Raw genomic sequence first — 23,925 nt, forward strand, 5'->3', positions numbered from 1 at the left:
CCTCCTCTTGCTCTTCTACTTTGTCTTCTTCAAGATCTGGTGCAAGTTGAGATGGTTGGGGATCTTGTTGATTCCTTGCTCGTCTCAAAGTTCGTTCAAAATCGTCGTCAAAGTCAAAGATATGCTTATGAATAGGTTGAGAACTTCGAGTCATAAACCACATAAAACAAGAAAACAAGTAAAATCGGCAACTAGGAACAAAAACACATGAAAATAAACAAAAAGAAATAATAAGGGCTTAGCAAAGTTGCTAATCCCTGGCAACGGCGCCAAAAACTTGATGCGAAAAATTATCTTAACACACAAATTTAACCCTCTTTTGACAACTGTAGTATAAGTATAAGTATAAGTAGGGATCGTTCTGGACGGGGATTAGGAGGGCTTGCTAATAACCTCTAAACTAACTCAAAAACATAAAACTAAACTTAAAAATAATTAACAAAACTCACAAGACTCAAAGCAAACTTAAAATACTCAAAACAGCTTAAAACAACTAAATAAACTTAAACTAAACACTAGGAATGACTTTGGACGAAAATTGACTTTTACTTGAATCAAAACATTTAAAAACACAAATTAAACAGATTCTAACTAATTAGACACACTAAAGTAAAGGGGGATTGAGTTTTGGACGAAGTTAAAACAAACAAACAAGTATGAAAAACTAGACAGATTGTAAAACAAATTTGAGAAATAAGATGATGGATGAGATAGCTAGAGGCTTTTTCTCCACACATGACATGTATGCAAATAACTCGATTTCCAGTTACTACTTCATTGAATTATGAATGACAATGCTCCAAATTAACCATGACATCACTAGTTAACTCTAAGATTTTCCTTATTTTATTGGATTGGATGACATCATTCGACAACCCAAAACATTCTTCAAAAATTCCCTACATGACATCATAATAGAGATACAATCAAAGATCATTACGTTTAATGAAAATCATAAGCATTGACAAAGCACTTGCAACTATGACATCATGTCACTCATGCTAGGAATTGAACTTAACGCGATCATTTATAAGCAACCTCCACTACTTATGAATATAAGTTTGTAACGATTATGTGAAACTTTCTTATATTTTAGCATCGGATTTATGCATGCCAATTAAGTGTCGACCCTTAATTAACAAATACAAATAAGTTATCAATCAAATAGTTAAGCCAATTGCATTCACGATTCAATAGTTCATAATTGGAATTTTTCAAATTATATTGCACACATAATCATGGCTTTGAAATCACCCCTAGCCAAGAGGGGTTTAGCCACTCATATTTACAACAAAACGAAAGGAAATGAATTTAAACATTAGAAACAAAAGAAAGAAAACACCTAAACGCTCCAACGATCCAAGTTGGACAGCAAGCACGTCTAAGCACTTTCCTTCCCTTCCTTTGCTATGGCACAATGTGTTGGTGAGTGTTTGAAGGTTTGTTTGTATGGAGGAATGGATGTGAAGATGAATGGATGTGTTTGGATGAAGGTTGTGTTGAAATGGGAGTGAATGATCTCACCAAGTATGAACTAAATTTATGTTACACACACTTCCTTTTATAGAGGAAGTGCATGGCAATGGAGGGGAACATGGAGTGGTGTAGCAATTGAGTGCAATGATGCATGAAATCTGAAATGATGGAGGGAACAAGGAATGGTGTAGCAATTGAGTGCAATGATTCAATGTAATGATGCATAGCATGGGGGTAAAATGGAGTGGTGTTGCAGCTAGGGAACATGAATGATTATGCACATGGTAGAGAAAGGAAAGAGAGGTGGAATGATGCAACAAATGAGTCAATGGAGGGAACATGGATGATGATGCACGGCATAGGAATCCAAATGGAGTGCAATGGTGGTGCACGGCAATGATGGAAAGGTGAATGGTGGAGTGACACCCCTTTGTGGTTGAGCTCTTTGTCCGTTTTATATTAATTCTTCTTTCTCTTTAACACATTCTTAGCCTCTTTAGTCTTCAATTTCGTCCATCCACCTTGCTCCATGCATGTGCTATTCATTCCAGGCCCAAAACTGCTCCAAAATGCACCAAAATGCATCTTATTGCTTCATAAGCCTATGGACCTACAAACACACGAAAATAGCTTAAAATACATAATTAACTAAGAAATAACAACATAAATGAATGAGAACAAGCTAACTCAGTCGCATAAGTATGCTCTTATCATCCGCTCCCTTTTGCACTTGGCAGACTAAGGAATGATGATAGGATTAATAATAAAAAGAGAATCGTATCTCCGCTTTTGCTTTTCCCGTGTTATTCGCAGGAGATGGAATCTGGGTCGGTGACTGAATACAAAAACTTCTTGAGTAATTGTAGATCTTTCTGCAACTCAGGTGTCATGGTTGGTGTAGGCATGTCGAATCAGCTTTGCTTTTGCTTTGCTTGTACGACAGAAGGTAGCCAACAAAGCGGTTGCTGAAGACATAAGTGTGGGGGATGCCCTCATTGGTTTCGTCGTCGGAGTTGTTTTTGGAGGACTTGACTCCGGTGATAATGCGTGGGAGGCTTCATATGCACGTCGTCGTCTATAAGAACACCACTGCCTTCTGCCAATTTTAGACTCCCTTGCCTCCGCCGGACATATCTTCTCCGAGCAGAAGCTTTGCAAACCGCTCATTCATCAATTCAACTTCAGACAACTTGGTCTGGGTTTTCTCCGTTATCGACGGCGGAAGGACGACACGTCGTCCACCTACTGCCGGCAAAACAAACGGCATGGGTGGCTGTGCCGACAAGAAAAGCCACTGGAGCTTTTGGACTCACTGACGTCGGCACTCCAGCTGTAACTTGTCGAAGCGCTCGCTCAACCGCAAAGCTCCGTAGGCCGATACCTTTTGTCTCCGATGTCAAAGAAACGCAAGACCCAGAAGACGCCTTGTCTCTCTTCCACGAGTACCACCAAATGGGCTTCAAACACGACTACCCTTCTTACTCTGCTCTTCTCTACAAGCTCGCTCGCCGCCGGAATTTCGAAGCCGTCGACGCCGTTCTCAGCCTTGTCCGAGATCGAAACATTCACTACAAAGATACCCTTTCACTGCTTTGTTTCAACATTACGGGAAAGCCGATTTGGTAGAGAAGGTCGTCGATCTTTTTCATCAAATGCCTTCTTTTAACTGTGTCCGTACGTTGCAGTGCTTCAATGAACTCCTTAATGTGCTTGTTGATGGCGGTAGGTTTTCAGATGCGGATGAGATATTTGGGAGGTGTTCTACATTGGGTTTTCGTCCGAATTCGATTTCGTATAATATAATGATCAAGGGGTGGCTTCAGAAGGACGACTGGGAAGAAGCATGGAAGGTGTTTGATGAAATGCTTGAGAAAAAGGTGCAACCTAGTGTTGTGACGTATAATAGTCTTATAGGTTTTTTCGGTAGAACGGGTGAGTTGGAGAAAGCTACTGGTTTGTTTGAGGACATGAGACAGAAAGGGAAATACCCAAATGTGGTAACATATGCATTATTGATGGAAGGTTTGTGCTTGGCGGGGAAGCATAATGAAGCAAAGAAGATAATGTTTGATATGGAGTATCGAGGTTGTAAACCACGTCTTGTGAATTATGGTGTATTGATGAGTGATCTTGGAAAGAGAGGGAAAACTGAGGAGGCAAAGTCTTTCCTTCAGGAGATGAAGAAGAGGCGGTTTAAGCCGAATGTTGTGATTTATAACGTATTGATTAACTTTCTGTGCAAGGAAGGCAGGGCTGCAGAGGCTTACAAAGTCTTGGTTGAAATGCAAGTTGGAGGCTGTGAGCTGAATGCAGCTCCTTTCAGGATGATGGTTGATGGGTTTTTGCAGATTCACGGTGGGGGTGAAAATTTGAGAGAGAATCGACATAACTTTTCGTGTCGATTCCCACAGACGGCGCCAAATGTTGATGCACAAAACCGGAGGTCTTAGAACAACGTAAATCTGACTGTGAATCTGCAAAAAATGTAAATAACAGAAGATGTATCGTGGTTCACCTCAAGATTTGGGCTACGTCCACACTGATATTCTATTTATCTGAGAGGTGAGGGAGAGAATGTGAGAGCCTCTGTAATGAGAGTGAGGCTTTGAGAGGGGGTGAGAGGACCTAGGAATTGGCCTTCCCTAATTGTGAGGGTGAGGAGTCCTTTTATAGAATAAGGGATCCTCACTTATTACATATTTGCCTCTTCTTTTATTACATAATTACATTTAAGTCCCCTGAGTATTTATATGAGATCTAAATATGAAGGCCCTAAGTATGGTACAAACACACCTCTTTACCCTAATCATTAACTTCTATTAATTTCCAACTTCCACCTCAACCTATCTAGAGTAGTGACTAACTCCTCCTGTTTATTCTCTAATGGTTGCCAAACGCCACTTAGCCTAGTGAGAAAAATAAAGCCAAACTCATCATAATCTCCTTCTCCAACTCAAACTAAAAATATCTCTAATTACATATGAACATGAAATACTACTAGCTAGTTTTTGAAATAATTTGTAGTAAAAAGGATTTTACATTGAAACTATTTTACATATCGAAAGTAGGTTCTTGCATAAAATAAATCTAATAAAATCATTACGTAAAAATAATTACCCAACATACACCCATATATATATATAACCATTTTTTTTAAATATGGGGTATTACATGCACATACTGCTTGAATAAGGAATGAGCACTCTCCGTACCTTGACTGTTGGACATTCTGGCAGAAAAAGCATGCTTACAAAATGCGGGAACCCAATTTGCACGCAATCCATAAATGTCTTCAAGCCTAAGTTTATGTTCTTATACCAACGTCTTCCACTTCACCTCGAAATCTTTCTTGTTTCAATATCATGCAAATTCTTTAAAATGCGCTCAACCCAACATTTTTCCTTGAATTTGTTAATAATATACCATATGCAGCACCAATGAAACGTTTGCTGCCAATCACCTTTTCTATAGCACCATCTTGTTCCGTAGTTATCACTTTCAACGGCTTGCCAACATAGCAGTAAGGAATTCTTCAAACTAAACCATTCAAAGCTCTCGGTCTTTTCATTTTTTAGGAATCCAATACCGTGGTTCGGCCATGGTTATTCACTCTTAACAAAGGAGCAAACATTATCCCACATTGAGGTTGAACGTAGTATCAAACACAATCATATCATCAAAATAGCCATAACCACATCTTGACTTAGCATTGCCCAAAAGAAATTGCCAAGTATTCCAGCTTCGTCAATCTCCAAATTGTTTTCCTCTTTCTCATCCTCAAAATGCTTAAAGAGCATTTTTGCATCATGCTTGCTTAGATGAGCTCGCAGTTGTTGTTCGGAATTATACATATCCTTAGGGGTGCATTCAATATTTCTAATTCCTCCACTTTTCATCTCCAATAAACTCACTTGTTTACTTATGGAAATATTTGCATGCACACATTGTTCAATCATCACCTTCTTTACCTTGTTTAACCTGACGATGAGATCTAAATAAGTGTGCAGGATTTGCCACAAGGTGGTTGTGTTCTTCACTGAAAACTGATGCGACAAAGTTATCACGACCAATTGGGTTCAACAGCGCAACTTTTAGTTTTCAGTCACTTCTACTATCTCCCCACTTACCATTCCCATTCGGTTTGGGATTAGCATCCACCTTGTTTTGCCTTGTTTGCAACAAACAAAATCCTTCATTACCAAATAATCACCATCACTGTCATTTTTATTATTATGTTCATGAACCCGAAAACCAGATGCAAGTGCATAATTATTGTAAAAAATGTACCCTTAATCCAACGAATAAAACTTCATATTCAAATTGAGTTTCAACTCATCGACTATATTTGGTACCACAAATTCAGCCTCCCTGCACTAAATTTATCTCCTGCATCTACATCCTCACTTTCTTCTATACTTTCTTCTATTTCGAACTTATCCACCATTGAAATCGTATTCAATAACTTGCTGCTTCAAGGGTATACAAATGCAACAACTTATCAGGACCCAGCACAAGTTTTACCTGTATATATCCAAAATTGAACTTGAGGATTTTCACGATATCCAGTTGTAACCACTTTGGAATAAAAATTTCCAAAATAAAAAGCATCTTACAAACGCACCCGAAATAGATTTTCAAAACAAAAGACTTGGATCTTAATCTAAAAGGGGAACAGAAAGGTGGAGGCTGCAAACCTTCATGCAAAACTATTTCCTCCTGAAATCGCCTCCTCTCACCCTCCAATCGCCTTCTGAACACTTCATGTCTCTGACAAAAAATAAAAAATAAAAAATAAAAAATCACCCACTGAACAAAAAAACAGTGTATTGAATAACACCGGGTCCTAAAGACTCGGTTCTACACGTGAGCTCGCCTTTTCTTAGCGGCAAATCATAGTCTGCACGGATAGTCCGCGCTAATGGACACCATGTTAAACACGCCCAATAGGTTTTAACCCAAACAAAAAAACAAGCTAAAAAGCTCCACAGAGGTTCAAGCGTGACTAGTAGAGAAAAACCTAGAAGCCTAGGTGATGGATGTTCCACAACGGATTTAGATCCTCTCTTGAGCTTATGGAGAGGATTCTCCTGACCAGGACACTTGGGCTGTTGGATGAAAATTCAACGGCTACAAACAGGAGAGTCCCTTTAAAGTTATAATAATTATAACCGTTGAATTTTCATCCAACGACCCACATGCCTTGATCAGGAGGATCCCTAATTAAGCTCAGGGAGGATCCAAATCCGTTCCGCAACAGCTTCCCAGAATCCAAAAGCGGCCGACAACCCGTACTGCCAGCTCAGCACCACAATTAACTAGAATCCAGAGGAGATGGATAGATCATGCATGGTGAGGACGTTTATGTCGTTTTGTATTTTTTATTACAACCAATATCATATGCTAATCTACACTAAGAGGAGCAAGAAAGAAGGATTTGAACCCGAAACACAACGGATTAAAGAGGACAGGCTAACCACCAGATACTTGCATTGAGAACTAATTTTTAGTACAAAGGATATTGATGAACTAAATACATCTAGGGAGATAGAGAGGGTACATATGGTAGATCAAGATGATAATTAACCAAACCCAGAAAACACATTCACCAATAAACCCAAAAAGATAAATAGAGAGAGAGAGAGAGAGAGAGAGAGGCCATGACCTTTCGACATCCATGATTTTCCAAGAATCTAGCATGATCTATGAAACCAATGCAAACAGTGTTATTAGACATCACATATATCTAGGTTACAAAATGCTTTACAGTAAGCAACTGACAAACACAAGGCAACAACCAAGTGTATTCACTTAATCTAATCTGCAAAGGTATACAATGGAACAAAACTTGGATCAAATACATGAACTCAAGTTACAGAAACCATAGAGGACACACACCTACTGCAAAAACCAAATAAGATGACATCCTCCATCCTCCAAAACACCTTGTGCCTTTTTCAAAGTATAAGCTGTATTACAAATCCCAGCTTCAATCTTGTGGGATCACTGTTGCGAATGATCAACTTCCCTGTTTAGGGCTTGGCTTACTTCCAGACCCCTCTTCTTCTATGTTCTTTCAAATCACTGGGGACGATAGACACAGAATCCACGCATAGCCCACCTTTCGAATGTGTGCAATCAATCTGTTTCATGGAAAACCTAATTTCTGTTACTGGATCTGTATCGGTGACAGTAAATTCACCAACCTTGTACTCAACCCAGCATCCACGCTTATGGTTTCCATATGCATCCTCATGTTCAATTTCATCCAAGCAGCATTCATATGATGCTTGCTGTCCATCTGAAGTCGACAACTCAAATCGCATGGGCTTTAAATCCCAACCATGGGTGTGCTCAAAATTGCAGACACGTCGTCCCAATCTTTTTGAGAATCTTCCAATGTGAAGCCTGAAAGACAAAGTGTAGATATCAGCAGGAAACGGGAACTTCACCACCCCATCTACTTCAAACCACCATATTTGCTGTAAATACGCCACCACCTGAAACCTGCAAATAAAGAACAGAGCATGCAGATCATCAAGATCTATAAAATATAATACATCCTAATGCTGAGAAAAAAATGAAGAAATAATGAATTGACGAAATAATGAATTGACAGCAAGCTGGCATAACTTGCAATCAATGTTTTAATTATGATAACTGACCCAAAAGAGATTTATGAACATACATTGCTGTAAAAGTATTAAAACACAATAGTTAGTTGATGTAATGAGATCAAAGGTGGCAGCCCCAGTCACAGAAAAGCATAAGCTAATCTCTCTGATTGAGTGGTGGCGTTGAAAATCAGAAATTACCTTTAACAATGACTACTGATGAATGACATGTGAGAACTACATTGGCAATTCTGATTCCACACAAGAAACTAGTACACGAGAAATAAACCACCGCAGAAAGAAACGCACTAATTACTAGTTCATTCCATAGTGACAAAGTGGTTCACCCTTTTCAGTTTGACATAGGCCAACCAAGATTCTCCACTGACCTTGAGGAGTTTCTAATTGTCCGTATAGAGTGTAGACCCTTTGTAAACATTATTATACATAGATAAGACGGAATTTGAGCGAATAAGTGGAACATTCTACTGCCATGATTAACCTTGATTTCTTGAAGACCCTGACTTAGAACAACTCTGTCAAGACCAACTAAAATTTCATTGATGTTTTGTAGTTTAGACTTTTAGGCTCTTAACTTTTAAACCTCCAGTTTTACCTAGATTACATTCCTTGTTTGGTAGTGCACTATCCAGTGAACTATATATTAGTACATACACAATATATCTAATATTAAGTAAGGTAGCGAGAGGCAAGTGTGTTTCTAGTAAAGCAGAACTCAGTTACTACCAAATATAGGAAATATTGTACATTAGCTGACAACAAAACTTAATTTCCAACTGCAACTTAACAATTGCATTTGTTCTCTCCTCGATTGAAACTATAGCTAGCCATTTTCATAAAGATAAACAGTTTCATTTTTGAGAAAAATAAAGATTATAACATACAGGTCTTGAAATTAGGTTCTCCAACCAGCTGAAAACAAAGATAGGAATTTATTTTGGGTTTACTGATGTACAAGTGTATGCAAATCAGAAATTCGCTACAAAAACTATGAAATGAAACATATACAACAACAACAACAACAACAAAGCCTTTTCCCACTAAGTGGGGTCGGCTATATGAATCCTAGAACGCCATTGCGCTCGGTTTTGTGTCATGTCCTCCGTTAGATCCAAGTACTCTAAGTCTTTTCTTAGAGTCTCTTCCAAAGTTTTCCTAGGTCTTCCTCTACCCCTTTGGCCCTGAACCTCTGTCCCGTAGTCACATCTTCGAACCGGAGCGTCAGTCGGCCTTCTTTGCACATGTCCAAATCATCGGAGCCGATTTTCTCTCATCTTTCCTACAATTTCGGCTACTCCTACTTTACCTCGGATATCCTCATTCCCAATCTTATCCTTTCTCGTGTGCCCACACATCCCACGAAGCATCCTCATCTCCGCTACACCCATTTTGTGTACGTGTTGATGCTTCACCGCCCAACATTCTGTGCCATACAACATCGCTGGCCTTATTGCCGTCCTATAAAATTTTCCCTTGAGCTTCAGTGGCCTACGACGGTCACACAACACGCCGGATGCACTCTTACACTTCATCCATCCAGCTCGTATTCTATGGTTGAGATCTCCATCTAATTCTCCGTTCTCTTGCAAGATAGATCCTAGGTAGCGAAAACGGTCGCTTTTTGTGATCTTCGCTAGATTGCTCCGGTCATTAGTGTGGATAAGTATATAAATGGATAGAGATAGGAAAGCAAACACAAGATGTACGTGGTTCACCCAGATTGGCTACGTCCACGGAATAGAAGAGTTCTCATTAATTGTGAAGGGTTTACACAAGTACATAGGTTCAAGCTCTCCTTTAGTGAGTACAAGTGAATGATTTAGTACAAATGACATTAGGAAATATTGTGGGAGAATGATCTCGTAATCACGAAACTTCTAAGTATCGGAGTGTGGTGTCGTCTTGACTTGCCTTATCTGTCTCATAGGTAGATGTGGCATCTTCTCTGGAAGTACTCTTCCTCCATCCAGGGGTGGTATCTTTAACTGGTGGAGATGCACAAGGTAATGTATCAATTTCACTTGAAGCTTACTTGTAGTCTCAGGCTTGGTCAAGCGCGATACAAACCATGTAGTAGGAGTCCCCCAAGTCGCCGAGCTAGGGGGTCTGCTGAAAGAGGTGACAGACAAGGTAAGCAATCAGAGCTCCGACTGATTGTTCACCTTCTCCCCATCTTGCAGCAGCATGAAGGATAAAGAGAAGAAAAATGAGAAGAGATGATATGAGATACTTTTGCTTTTGAAGAAGTAACTTTCCACAGGCTTATTCTTGAACTGAGCTGGAGGGTTTTCTGGTTTCCTCCAGAGTATAAGGCCGACTGAAGAATTTGAGGGTCAAAACAAGTCCATCAAATCTAGAGTACGTTCCACCCTGCTGATATGGGATACTTTTGCTTTTGACAGAGTAATGGGTGTATCGGCACGTGTGCTGTTACGCTTGTCTCCACATGCTTCCTTGTATCCTTCGCACTTGCCCTATCTGTTCCTCAAGCAGATGCGGAATCTTCCCTGGAAACATAAGATGTTGAAGATGAGTACTCGAGAGCAATGCCAGGTAAGTAATCAGGTAAGGGGTTCCAGGCAGTCAGTTCCTGGCTGGAAGCTTGATTCCAAGTGCTGACTGATTGCTCTTTCTCCTTGTCTTGCAGGTAAAAACAAGGCCAAAGGAAAAGACAGGGAAAAAGCATGATATGGGATACTCTTGCTTTTAACCCTGATGATATGAGATATTCTTGCTCTAGTATAGCTTGTTTGCAGAGGCATTATCGGGGGGAAAGAAAGCTGAATATTTCGAAAGGCTTCGTTGGGAGCGCCCTCTCAGATATGATGAAGGGTTGAGCATTTTTGCAGGTCTGCCTGTCCATTGGGGATGGAGGTCGACATATATAGGAGTCTTCCTAACAAGTAGTAATGCTATTCCTTTACCCTGCTTGGTCATAGCACGGTAGTGGGAGCTGCCAGTTTCACATGTTTTAACTCTGTCAGAGCACTTTGAAAAAGTGGTCTGTGGTATCTGGCTCTCGAGATTCGGAGAACGATGCCTCTTCGATTTTTGAGAAAGCAATCATGCTGGGGGTCTGGCTCTCGAGATTCGTAGAGCAGTGTCTCTTCGATTTTTGAGGAAGTAATCATGTTGGGAGTCTGGCTCTCGAGATTCGGAGGGCGGTGCCTCTTCGATTTTGGAGCAAGCAATCCTGTGGGGAGTGTTGTCTCGAATGTGAGTAAAGGTTGGGCATGTTTGCTAGTCTACCTTGCCACGAAGCACAAAGGTTGACACACAGAGACTTTCCAATTATCCAGCAATGGTACTGTTCCTTTACCCTCTCTTCGCTTTTGAGAAAGTAGTCATGTTGGGAGTCTGGCTCTCGAGATTCGGAGGACTGTGCCTCTTCGATTTTGGAGCAAGCAATCTTGTTGGGAGTGTTTTCTCGAAAGTGAGTAAAGGTTGGGCATGTTTGCTAGTCTACCTTGCCACGAAGCACAGAGGTTGACACATAGGGACTTTCCAATTATCCAACAGTGGTACTGTTCCTTTACCCTTGTGGGTAATAATATGGTAGCTAGACCTTCAAAATTTATGTGTCTAAACTTTGTTAGTGCTGTTTCTTTGCTATTCTTTTACCTTTCTTGGTCAGAGCGATGTAGTGGGAGCTGCAAGCTTCACGTGCTCAACTTTGGCAGAGAACTTTGGCAAAGTTATCTGTGGTACCCATGAGCTATTGTTGCGTGTGGGAAGTGGGTGATTGAACAGTAAGATTCATGTGCTTTCTACTTCACCAGAAGTCTTCGACAGAATGCCCATAATTTCTGCAAAGCTGAGTGTGCGTGTGACAGGTGCTGACAAGGCTAGAAAAGTAGGTGCCTCTTCGATTTCTGAGATCGGCCCTCGTGGTCTCTGAGCAGCCCAGCTTTTGAGAAAGCGAGCGCCTCTTCGATTGATTCGGAGAACGATGCCTCATCGATTTTTGAGAAAGCAATCATGCTGGGGGTCTGGCTCTCGAAGATTCGGGGAGCAGTGTCTCTTCGATTTTTGAGAAAGTAATCACGTTGGGAGTCTGGCTCTCGAGATTCGGAGGGCGGTGCCTCTTCGATTTTGGAGCAAGCAATCTTGTTGGGAGTGTTTTCTCGAATGTGAGTAAAGGTTGGGCATGTTTGCTAGTCTACCTTGCCACGAAGCACAGAGGTTGACACACAGGGACTTTCCAATTATCCAGCAATGGTACTGTTCCTTTACCCTCTCTTCGATTTTTAAGAAAGTAGTCATGTTGGGAGTCTGGCTCTCGAGATTCGGAGGACGGTGCCTCTTCGATTTTGGAGCAAGCAATCTTATTGGGAGTGTTTTCTCGAATGTGAGTAAAGGTTGGGCATGTTTGCTAGTCTACCTTGCCACGAAGCACAGAGGTTGACACACAGGGACTTTCCAATTATCCAGCAGTGGTACTGTTCCTTTACCCGTGTGGGTAATAATATGGTAGCTAGACCTTCAAAATTTATGGGTCTAAACTTTGTTAGTGCTGTTTCTTTGCTATTCTTTTACCCTTCTTGGTCAGAGCGATGTAGTGGGAGCTGCAAGCTTCACGTGCTCAACTTTGGCAGAGAACTTTGGCAAAGTTATCTGTGGTACCCATGAGCTATTGTTGCGTGTGGGAAGTGGGTGATTGAACAGTAAGATTCATGTGTTTTCTACTTCCCCAGAAGTCTTCGACAGAATGCCCATAATTTCTGCAAAGCTGAGTGTGCGTGTGACGGGTGCTGACAAGGCTGGAAAAGTAGGTGCCTCTTCGATTTCTGAGATCGGCCCTCGTGGTCTCTGGGGAGCCCAGCTTTTGAGAAAGCGAGCGCCTCTTCGATTTCTGAGATCGGCCTTCGTGGTCTTTGAGCAGCCCAACTTTTGAGAAAGCAAACGCCTCTTCGATTTCTGAGATCAACCCTCGTGCTTTTGAGAAAGCAAACGCCTCTTCGATTTCTGAGCAGGCGCCTCTTCGATTTCTGAAGCTCCGTCGAGTGCAGATTTTTATAGAGGCTGACATTAAGTTCCAAAGCACACTTGAATCTCCACCAGTAGAAGCTTCATTCTTGCACTTCTAAGATCTTGATTTGTCCGACCTCTTCTCTCTTCAACACCTTTGAAAATGTCTGGCCCCTCCGACCGTCGTTTTGACTTGAACCTTGTTGAAGAGGCAGCCCCGCCTTCTCCAGACAACATATGGCGCCCATCCTTCGTCTCCCCTACTGGTCCTCTTACTGTTGGGGATTCCGTGATGAAGAATGATATGACCGCTGCGGTGGTGGCCAGGAACCTTCTCACTCCCAAAGATAACAGACTACTTTCCAAACGGTCTGATGAGTTAGCTGTTAAGGATTCGCTGGCTCTCAGTGTTCAGTGTGCAGGTTCTGTGTCTAATATGGCCCAACGCCTATTTGCTCGAACCCGCCAAGTTGAATCCTTGGCGGCGGAAGTGATGAGTCTCAAACAGGAGATTAGAGGGCTCAAGCATGAAAATAAACAGTTGCACCGGCTCGCACATGACTATGCTACAAACATGAAGAGGAAGCTTGACCAGATGAAGGAAACTGATGGTCAGGTTTTACTTGATCATCAGAGATTTGTGGGTTTGTTCCAAAGGCATTTATTGCCTTCGTCTTCTGGGGCTGTACCGCGTAATGAAGCTCCGAATGATCAACCTCTGATGCCTCCCCCTTCTAGGGTTCTGTCCAGTACTGAGGCTCCAAATGATCCCCCTCCGGTGCCTTCTCTTTCTGGGGCTCTACCGACTGCTGAGACTTCTCCTAAGCAACCTTTGTGAAGGCTCCGTCTTGTGTGTTTATTTTGACTCATGTATATGTACATATTTGTAGCTGATCGGGGATATCAATAAATAAGCTTTCCTTCATTTCAACGTATTGTGTTAAATACACCAAAGCCTTCTTATTTTTCTAAAGGATAAACACGTGCAGGTTTTAGGCATAAATTCATTCAACTTTGAGAATTCAAAGCTAGAAAGACATCTTAGACCCCCAGTGTAGTAATTAGAATAATGACGTTAAGTAACCCTCCCAATGTACAGAACTACAATGATAGAGAGGTGGACCATAGTATTCAACCTGACATGCCATACACTATGTAATTATATCAGATGACCAATTAACTAACAGCACCAAGCCAGTCACAAACAAGATAATATAGAGAAGCGTGTTCAAGTATAAAACAACCAAGCAAGGATATATTTTGCTACAACAACAAAGAGAATTAACCAACAATACAGACTTCTATAAAGATAAAATTTTTATTCTTTCATGCATCCTCAACATTTGCATCAAATATATGTCAAACCCGATAATGACATAGTTCACCAGACTCCAGTCCACAAAATTAGCACATGCACTAATTATAGAATGGATTGCACCTACTGAAGCCTAATCTTAACCTGTGAGTGATCTGCTCTCACATAAGAAAAGCGTCCATAGTACCATAAGATACTACCATATCTTCCCTGCACAAAATTTTCTTCACCTTCTTGATAAATGTAGTATCATTTCATAACATGTGGGAGACAAATTTGCATGCAACTGGCATATAATACAATGTTAGTAGGAAAACCTACAAGACCATACTCGTGTTAGCCAAAATTCTGTTTAGCACTCAACTGATGTTCACCATGTGTTCAATCATTTGAGATGGATGCCATGACTGTCTATTCAGATTAAATTTTGTGCGACTAAGACATCACCTAGTTGGCAACCATTTACAAATAGATGCCTCAATCCCTCCTCGCCAAATTTTCTAACAAGTTATTAGAGAATGAAAAAAGAACCTAAAAGACAAGAAAGTGTCCTGATGAAACAAAAGATATAAACATCTTTCAAGCACGAATATCAGTTCCTTAAGAATTTCTGATTTCTCCTCTTATTTGGTTAATATAACTACTTAATTATCACTAAACAAAAAAACTTGACTGAATGAGTGCTTCTTTAGGGGAGTTGAGTAACTCAGAAGAGTGTAGAAACTACTCTTTTTATCGTCGAATCCGGAAGGAAGAAGTGGTTGTAGCTTTGAAGAAGATGAAGCATAAAAAAGCAATAGGCCCAGACGATATACCAATCGAAGTGTGGAAACTTTTGGGAGAGACAGGTATAACATGGCTCACTGACCTTTTCAATAGGATTTTGAAAACGAAGAAGATGCCAAATGAGTGGCGAATGAGCACTTTGGTGCCTATCTACAAGAATAAGGGCGACGTACAAAATTGCATGAACTATAGGGGTATTAAGCTAATGAGTCATACAATGAAGCTCTGGGAGAGAGTCATTGAGCATAGATTGAGGCAAGAGACACGGGTTTCGGACAACCAATTCGGGTTCATGCCAGGGCGCTCAACCATGGAGGCAATCTATCTCTTACGAAGATTGATGGAAAGATATAGAGATGGGAAAAAGGATTTACACATGGTCTTTATAGATTTGGAAAAAGCGTATGATAGGGTCCCAAGAGACATTCTTTGGAGGATTTTAGAGAAGAAAGGAGTACGAGTAGCATATATCCAAGCTATAAAGGATATGTATGAAGGAGCAAAGACTGCCGTAAGAACTCATGAAGGACAAACCGAAAGCTTTCCCATAACTGTAGGATTACATCAAGGCTCATCCTTAAGTCCTTACCTTTTTGCGTTGGTAATGGATGAGTTAACACGACATATTCAAGATGATATTCCTTGGTGTATGCTTTTCGCAGACGATATAGTGTTGATAGATGAAACTCAGGAAGGGGTAAATGCAAAGCTTAACCTTTGGAGAGAAGTGTTGGAATCTAAAGGTCTTCGCCTAAGCCGATCAAAGACAGAATATATGGAGTGCAAGTTCAGTGCAAATGGAGGCCAAAACGAGTTAGGGGTGAGGATCGGAGATCAAGAAATACCAAAGAGCGACCGTTTTCGTTACCTAGGATCTATCTTGCAAAAGAACGGAGAATTAGATGGAGATCTCAACCATAGAATACAAGCTGGATGGATGAAGTGGAAGAGTGCATCCGGCGTGTTGTGTGACCGCCGTATGCCACTGAAGCTCAAGGGAAAATTTTATAGGACGGCAATAAGGCCGGCGATGCTGTATGGCACAGAATGTTGGGCGGTGAAACATCAACACGTACACAAAATGGGTGTAGCGGAGATGAGGATGCTTCGTTGGATGTGTGGGCACACGAGAAAGGATAAGATTAGGAATGAGGATATCCGGGGTAAAGTAGGAGTAGCCGAAATTGAAGGAAAGATGAGAGAAAATCGGTTACGGTGGTTTGGACATGTGCAAAGAAGGCCTACTGACGTTCCGATTAGAAGATGCGACTATGGGACAGAGGTTCAGGGCCGAAGGGGTAGAGGAAGACCTAGGAAAACTTTGGAAGAGACTCTAAGAAAAGACTTAGAGTACTTAGATCTAACGAAGGACATGACACAGGATCGAGCACAATGGCGTTCTAAGATTTATATAGCCGATCCCACTCAGTGACTTGGATTTTCCAAGTCTCCAACCGAGAAGTTTTCCTCACTCGGGAAATTAAGGGAACACTACCCCAACCTACATGCTCCACTCAGAAAGCTTCAACATACAAGCTTTAACAAAAGAAAATTCAAAGAACTTAGCGAAGAAGGCTTTGGTGTATTTAACACAATACGTTGAAATGAAGGAAAGCTTATTTATTGATATCCCCGATAAGCTACAAATATGTACATATACATGAGTCAAAATAAGCACACAAGAGGGAGCCTTCACAAAGGTTGCTTAGGAGAAGTCTCAGCAGTCGGTAGAGCCCCAGAAAGAGAAGGCACCGGAGGGGGATCATTTGGAGCCTCAGTACTGGACAGAACCCTAGAAGGAGGAGGCATCAGAGGTTGATCATTTGGAGCTTCATTACGCGGTACAGCCCCAGAAGACGAAGGCAATAAATGCCTTTGGAACAAACCCACAAATCTCTGATGATCAAGTAAAACCTGACCATCAGTTTCCTTCATCTGGTCAAGCTTCCTCTTCATGTTTGTAGCATAGTCATGTGCGAGCCGGTGCAACTGTTTATTCTCATGCTTGAGCCCTCTAATCTCCTGTTTGAGACTCATCACTTCAGCCGCCAATGATTCAACTTGGCGGGTTCGAGCAAATAGGCGTTGGGCCATATTAGACACAGAACCTGCACACTGAACACTGAGAGCCAGCGAATCCTTAACAGCTAACTCATCAGACCGTTTGGAAAGTAGTCTGTTATCTTTGGGAGTGAGAAGGTTCCTGGCCACCACCGCAGCGGTCATATCATTCTTCATCACGGAATCCCCAACGGTAAGAGGACCAGTAGGGGAGACGAAGGATGGGCGCCATATGTTGTCTGGAGAAGGCGGGGCTGCCTCTTCAACAAGGTTCAAGTCAAAACGACGGTCGGAGGGGCCAGACATTTTCAAAGGTGTTGAAGAGAGAAGAGGTCGGACAAATCAAGATCTTAGAAGTGCAAGAATGAAGCTTCTACTGGTGGAGATTCAAGTGTGCTTTGGAACTTAATGCCAGCCCCTATAAAAATCTGCACTCGACGAAGCTTCAGAAATCGAAGAGGCGCCTGCTCAGAAATCGAAGAGGCGTTTGCTTTCTCAAAAGCTGGGCTGCTTAGAGATTACGAGGGTTGATCTCAGAAATCGAAGAGGCGTTTGCTTTCTCAAAAGTTGGGCTGCTCAAAGACCACGAAGGCCGATCTCAAAAATCGAAGAGGCGCTCGCTTTCTCAAAAGCTGGGTCTCCCAGAGACCACGAGGGCCGATCTCAGAAATCGAAGAGGCACCTACTTTCCCAGCCTTTTCCAGCCTTGTCAGCACCTGTCACACGCACACTCAGTTTTGCGGAAATTATGGGCATTCTGTCAAAGACTTCTGGGGAAGTAGAAAACACATGAATCTTACTGTTCAATCACCCACTTCTCACACGCAACAATAGCTCATGGGTACCACAGATAACTTTACCAAAGTTCTCTGCCAAAGTTGAGCACGTGAAGCTTGCAGCTCCCACTACATCGCTCTGACCAAGAAGGGTAAAAGAATAGCAAAGAAACAGCACTAACAAAGTTTAGACCCATAAATTTTGAAGGTCTAGCTACCATATTATTACCCACAAGGGTAAAGGAACAGTACCACTGCTGGATAATTGGAAAGTCCCTGTGTGTCAACCTCTGTGCTTCGTGGCAAGGTAGACTAGCAAACATGCCCAACCTTTACTCACATTCGAGAAAACACTCCCAATAAGATTGCTTGCTCCAAAATCGAAGAGGCACCGTCCTCCGAATCTCGAGAGCCAGACTCCCAACATGACTACTTTCTTAAAAATCGAAGAGAGGGTAAAGGAACAGTACCATTGCTGGATAATTGGAAAGTCCCTGTGTGTCAACCTCTGTGCTTCGTGGCAAGGTAGACTAGCAAACATGCCAAACCTTTACTCACATTCGAGAAAACACTCCCAACAAGATTGCTTGCTCCAAAATCGAAGAGGCACCGCCCTCCGAATCTCGAGAGCCAGACTCCCAACATGATTACTTTCTCAAAAATCGAAGAGACACTGCTCCCCGAATCTCGAGAGCCAGACCCCCAGCATGATTGCTTTCTCAAAAATCGATGAGGCATCGTTCTCCGAATCAATCGAAGAGGCGCTCGCTTTCTCAAAAGCTGGGCTGCTCAGAGACCACGAGGGCCGATCTCAGAAATCGAAGAGGCACCTACTTTTCTAGCCTTGTCAGCACCTGTCACACGCACACTCAGCTTTGCAGAAATTATGGGCATTCTGTCGAAGACTTCTGGTGAAGTAGAAAGCACATGAATCTTACTGTTCAATCACCCACTTCCCACACGCAACAATAGCTCATGGGTACCACAAATAACTTTGCCAAAGTTCTCTGCCAAAGTTGAGCACGTGAAGCTTGCAGCTCCCACTACATCGCTCTGACCAAGAAAGGTAAAAGAATAGCAAAGAAACAGCACTAACAAAAGTTTAGACACATAAATTTTGAAGGTCTAGCTACCATATTATTACCCACAACTGTAAAGGAACAGTACCACTGCTGGATAATTGGAAAGTCCCTGTGTGTCAACCTCTGTGCTTCGTGGCAAGGTAGACTAGCAAACATGCCCAACCTTTACTCACATTCGAGAAAACACTCCCAATAAGATTGCTTGCTCCAAAATCGAAGAGGCACCGTCCTCCGAATCTCGAGAGCCAGACTCCCAACATGACTACTTTCTCAAAATCGAAGAGAGGGTAAAGGAACAGTACCATTGCTGGATAATTGGAAAGTCCCTGTGTGTCAACCTTTGTGCTTCGTGGCAAGGTAGACTAGCAAACATGCCCAACCTTTACTCACATTCGAGACAACACTCCCAACAAGATTGCTTGCTCCAAAATCGAAGAGGCACCGCCCTCCGAATCTCGAGAGCCAGACTCCCAACATGATTACTTCCTCAAAAATCGAAGAGACACTGCTCTCCGAATCTCGAGAGTCATACCCCCAGCATGATTGCTTTCTCAAAAATCGAAGAGGCATCGTTCTCCGAATCTCGAGAGCCAGATACCACAGACCACTTTTTCAAAGTGCTCTGACAGAGTTAAAACATGTGAAACTGGCAGCTCCCACTACCGTGCTATGACCAAGCAGGGTAAAGGAATAGCATTACTACTTGTTGTTAGGGAGACTCCTATATATGTCGACCTCCATCCCCAACGGACAGGCAGACCTGCAAAAATGCTCAACCCTTCATCATATCTGAGAGGGCACTCCCAACGAAGCCTTTCGAAATATTCAGCTTTCTTTCCCCCCGATAATACCTCTGCAAACAAGCTATACTAGAGCAAGAATATCTCATATCATCAGGGTTAAAAGCAAGAGTATCCCATATCATGCTTTTTCCCTGTCTTTTCTTTTGGCCTTGTTTTTACCTGCAAGACAAGGAGAAAGAGAGCAATCAGTCAGCACTTGGAATCAAGCTTCCAGCCAGGAACTGACTGCCTGGAACCCCTTACCTGATTACTTACCTGGCATTGCTCTCGAGTACTCATCTTCAACATCTTATGTTTCCAGGGAAGATTCCGCATCTGCTTGAGGAACAGATAGGGCAAGTGCGAAGGATACAAGGAAGCATGTGGAGACAAGCGTAACAGCACACGTGCCGATACATTCATTACTCTGTCAAAAGCAAAAGTATCCCATATCAGCAGGGTGAAACGTACTCTAGATTTGGTGGACTTGTTTTGACCCTCAAATTCTTCAGTCGGCCTTATACTCTGGAGGAAACCAGAAAACCCTCCAGCTCAGTTCAAGAATAAGCCTGTGGAAAGTTACTTCTTCAAAAGCAAAAGTATCTCATATCATCTCTTCTCATTTTTCTTCTCTTTATCCTTCATGCTGCTGCAAGATGGGGAGAAGGTGAACAATCAGTCGGAGCTCTGATTGCTTACCTTGTCTGTCACCTCTTTCAGCAGACCCCCTAGCTCGGCGACTTGGGGGACTCCTACTACATGGTTTGTATCGCGCTTGACCAAGCCTGAAACTACAAGTAAGCTTCAAGTGAAATTGATACATTACCTTGTGCATCTCCACCAGTTAAAGATACCACCCCTGGATGGAGGAAGAGTACTTCCAGAGAAGATGCCACATCTACCTATGAGACAGATAAGGCAAGTCAAGACGACACCACACTCCGATACTTAGAAGTTTCGTGATTACGAGATCATTCTCCCACAATATTTCCTAATGTCATTTGTACTAAATCATTCACTTGTACTCACTAAATGAGAGCTTGAACCTATGTACTTGTGTAAACCCTTCACAATTAATGAGAACTCTTCTATTCCGTGGACGTAGCCAATCTGGGTGAACCACGTACATCTTGTGTTTGCTTTCCTATCTCTATCCATTTATATACTTATCCACACTAATGACCGGAGCAATCTAGCGAAGCTCACAAAAAGCGATCGTTTTCGCTACCTAGGATCTATCTTGCAAGAGAACGGAGAATTAGATGGAGATCTCAACCATAGAATACGAGCTGGATGGAAAGAGTGCATCCGGCGTGTTGTGTGACCGTCGTAGGCCACTGAAGCTCAAGGGAAAATTTTATAGGACGGCAATAAGGCTAGCGATGTTGTATGGCACAGAATGTTGGGTGGTGAAGCATCAACACGTACACAAAATGGGTGTAGCGGAGATGAGGATGCTTCGTGGGATGTGTGGGCACACGAGAAAGGATAAGATTGGGAATGAGGATATCCGAGGTAAAGTAGGAGTAGCCGAAATTGTAGGAAATATGAGAGAAAATCGGCTCCGGTGATTTTGAACATGTGCAAAGAAGGCCGACTGACGCTCCGGTTCGAAGATGTGACTACGGGACAGAGGTTCAGGGCCGAAGGGGTAGAGGAAGACCTAGGACAACTTTGGAAGAGACTCTAAGAAAAGACGTAGAGTACTTGGATCTAACGGAGGACATGACACAAAACCGAGCGCAATGGCGTTCTAGGATTCATATAGCCGACCCCACTTAGTGGGAAAAGGCTTTGTTGTTGTTGTTGTTGTTTGAATGAGCAGAAGCTCAATTAAATTTGCAAAGCCTAAAAAGTACTCCCAAACAAAGAAAGGAAAAAACTATGTATATCAAAAGCACAAACTAGTAGATGATAGATAATTAGCTAACCTAGATTCTTCAGTAGGAATCCAGTTCCAGTATCGCCTATCTTCGATCCCAGTTATCGCCATCCCCTTGGCAGAAACCGACATGCAAACCCTCCCTGTGACCCTGTCTATCCACACTACCTGCAAAACACACCAAACACATCAAAAAAAAAAAAGAACAAATTCAGATATCACCAAACCTAAAACCCTAAATTGCAAAATTACCCCAAGACAATCAACCCAAAACCCTAATTCCCAATCACAAACAAACAACCCACCTTATTGCCATCGTCGAAGGGTACAGGGCGGGAGAGCATAGCAAAGATGTCCTTTTTAGAGAGATTTTGGTACCTCTGAGGAGGCACCAAATCGAGTAGATCATGGTAATTTGGGGGCAACTTGGATTCCCAAACCGAATCAGACGACGCCGCACCGCGAAACGCCCTGTTGAGCCTCGCAAGATTGCAAATCTCAGGCGGAGTCAGGTACATGAAGACGCAGGCCACACAGCTCTCCGGTATGTCGCCAAGACCCGGTCCATGACCAGACCCGTTCGCCCCCTCCGTCAGGTTCGAGAGCGAAGCCCCCATATCCTCTCCTCCTAGATTTCACTGTATCTACAGAGACTGTTGTGCTCCAATCAGGTCATGGCGTCCAACGCCGATATGTTTGTAAGGCGGAGAATCGAAGAAATGGATGGGTGGGTTTTCTTAGGGTTTTGAGGAAGATGGTGGGTGTTGTGTGGCGATTTGGAGTGTTTGGTTAGTGAGAAAGTGTAGTGGAAAATTCTAGCATGGGTTTTTGGGTTTGTGATGGGTTTTCTCGTCAATCATATTTTCCGGGAAAATTTTGCAAGGTGGGGAAGTCAGGGAAAGTTGGAAGGGACGGAGGAGCTGAGGGGAGGGAGGGAGGATGCAATTTCGCTCCCCACCATTAATTACTTACCGTGTAGTGTATTACAACCCATATTTTTTTTATTACGTTATATTTAGATGGATATTGTTTTTATTCTTGTATATTGCTGGACGATGATATCTCCGCTTAGTTGTGTTTCTATATATATATATATATTAATGATAAAAATTAAAACTGAAAAAAAAAATCTGGAAAATTAAAAATAAAATTTAAAAATGGAATAAACCCTAACTAGTTGTAATCATGAAAACAAACTACCTACAGACTTTGAGCCAATAACAAAAACAATGAAATCTCTTCTTAATTTGCTAATGGAGTCTGCAAAGCTTGGATGAGATTGTTGCCGAAAGTCTCCCTACTATCTACAGAAAAATCACCATTAGGTAAGCAAAACACAATCATATATTCGTTATTATTGTTCACATATGTAGATAGATTAATCAGGTTTTTGCAATTTTTTTTTTCGTTTTGTCAGTTCATTAGTTGATGATTTTTCTACCCATTTGGTGCCCTTGTATCATTGTTGGCCTATGAATTTGGTCAATATGTTCCAATTCTTCAAGCAGTTCTAGGGTTTTCTCTAGCCATGAGTTAATTAATACTCTCCAGTAAAACACCAAATCTATTAAAAAAATATGAGAAAAGAACTACTTTGAGTCTACATTGTAGAAGCATTAAAACAATCGTTAATAAAAAAAATTGCAGATGACTGAATATGGACCTTTGGATCCATGTCCTTTAATGGATTCCTTTAAACCTGCAGATGACTTTTGTGATTAAAAAAAAAACCATGATTTAAGACCCTGTGGTGGAATCTCTTAGGATTTAGGCCCAAAATTAAAAATTATGTCAACTCTCCATTAGTCATACATATTAGGCTAAAACGGAACTCTCCGTTAAATGTTAGCACGTGGAGCTTATATGTGAGACTAACTTTATTTTTTTAGTTTCACATGTGAGCCTCATGTACTAATAATTAACAGAGACTAGACAAAATTTATAATTTTAGGCCTAAATCCTAACATAATTCACCACATGGTCTTAAATCCTAATTTTTTTTTACCACATAGCTTATCTTCTAAGGGTTTGCTTGGCATTGCTATGCTTTTAAAAAAATTAAAAAATAAAAAATAAAAAAGTTGTTTCTAATGTGTTGTGAGAATAAATAGCTCTAAAATAAAGTTGTTGAGTGTTTGGTAAACTTTATCTAAGTATTTGGTAAA

The 23,925-nt window shown here is 41.7% G+C and overlaps 1 protein-coding gene and 1 pseudogene across 1 annotated transcript; one reads left to right on the forward strand and one right to left on the reverse strand.

Moving 5' to 3' along the window:
- The first annotated feature begins 2,520 nt into the window (after positions 1–2,520).
- LOC103427598 (pentatricopeptide repeat-containing protein At1g07740, mitochondrial-like) lies at positions 2,521–4,212 on the forward strand (annotated as a pseudogene).
- Positions 4,213–7,154: 2,942 nt separating this feature from the next.
- On the reverse strand, positions 7,155–22,809 carry LOC103433326 (F-box protein PP2-A15). The gene is made up of 3 exons (XM_008371572.4): positions 22,066–22,809; positions 21,810–21,928; positions 7,155–7,980 (listed from the first exon to the last, which is right to left on the reverse strand). Exons 1-3 carry the CDS (start codon positions 22,375–22,377, stop codon positions 7,518–7,520), a joined length of 894 nt encoding a protein of 297 aa, XP_008369794.3. The 5' UTR covers positions 22,378–22,809; the 3' UTR covers positions 7,155–7,517.
- Between the last annotated feature and the right edge of the window lie 1,116 nt (positions 22,810–23,925).

Source organism: Malus domestica, chromosome 12 (assembly GCF_042453785.1).
Source record: "Malus domestica chromosome 12, GDT2T_hap1".
NCBI classification, from domain to species: Eukaryota; Viridiplantae; Streptophyta; class Magnoliopsida; order Rosales; family Rosaceae; genus Malus; species Malus domestica.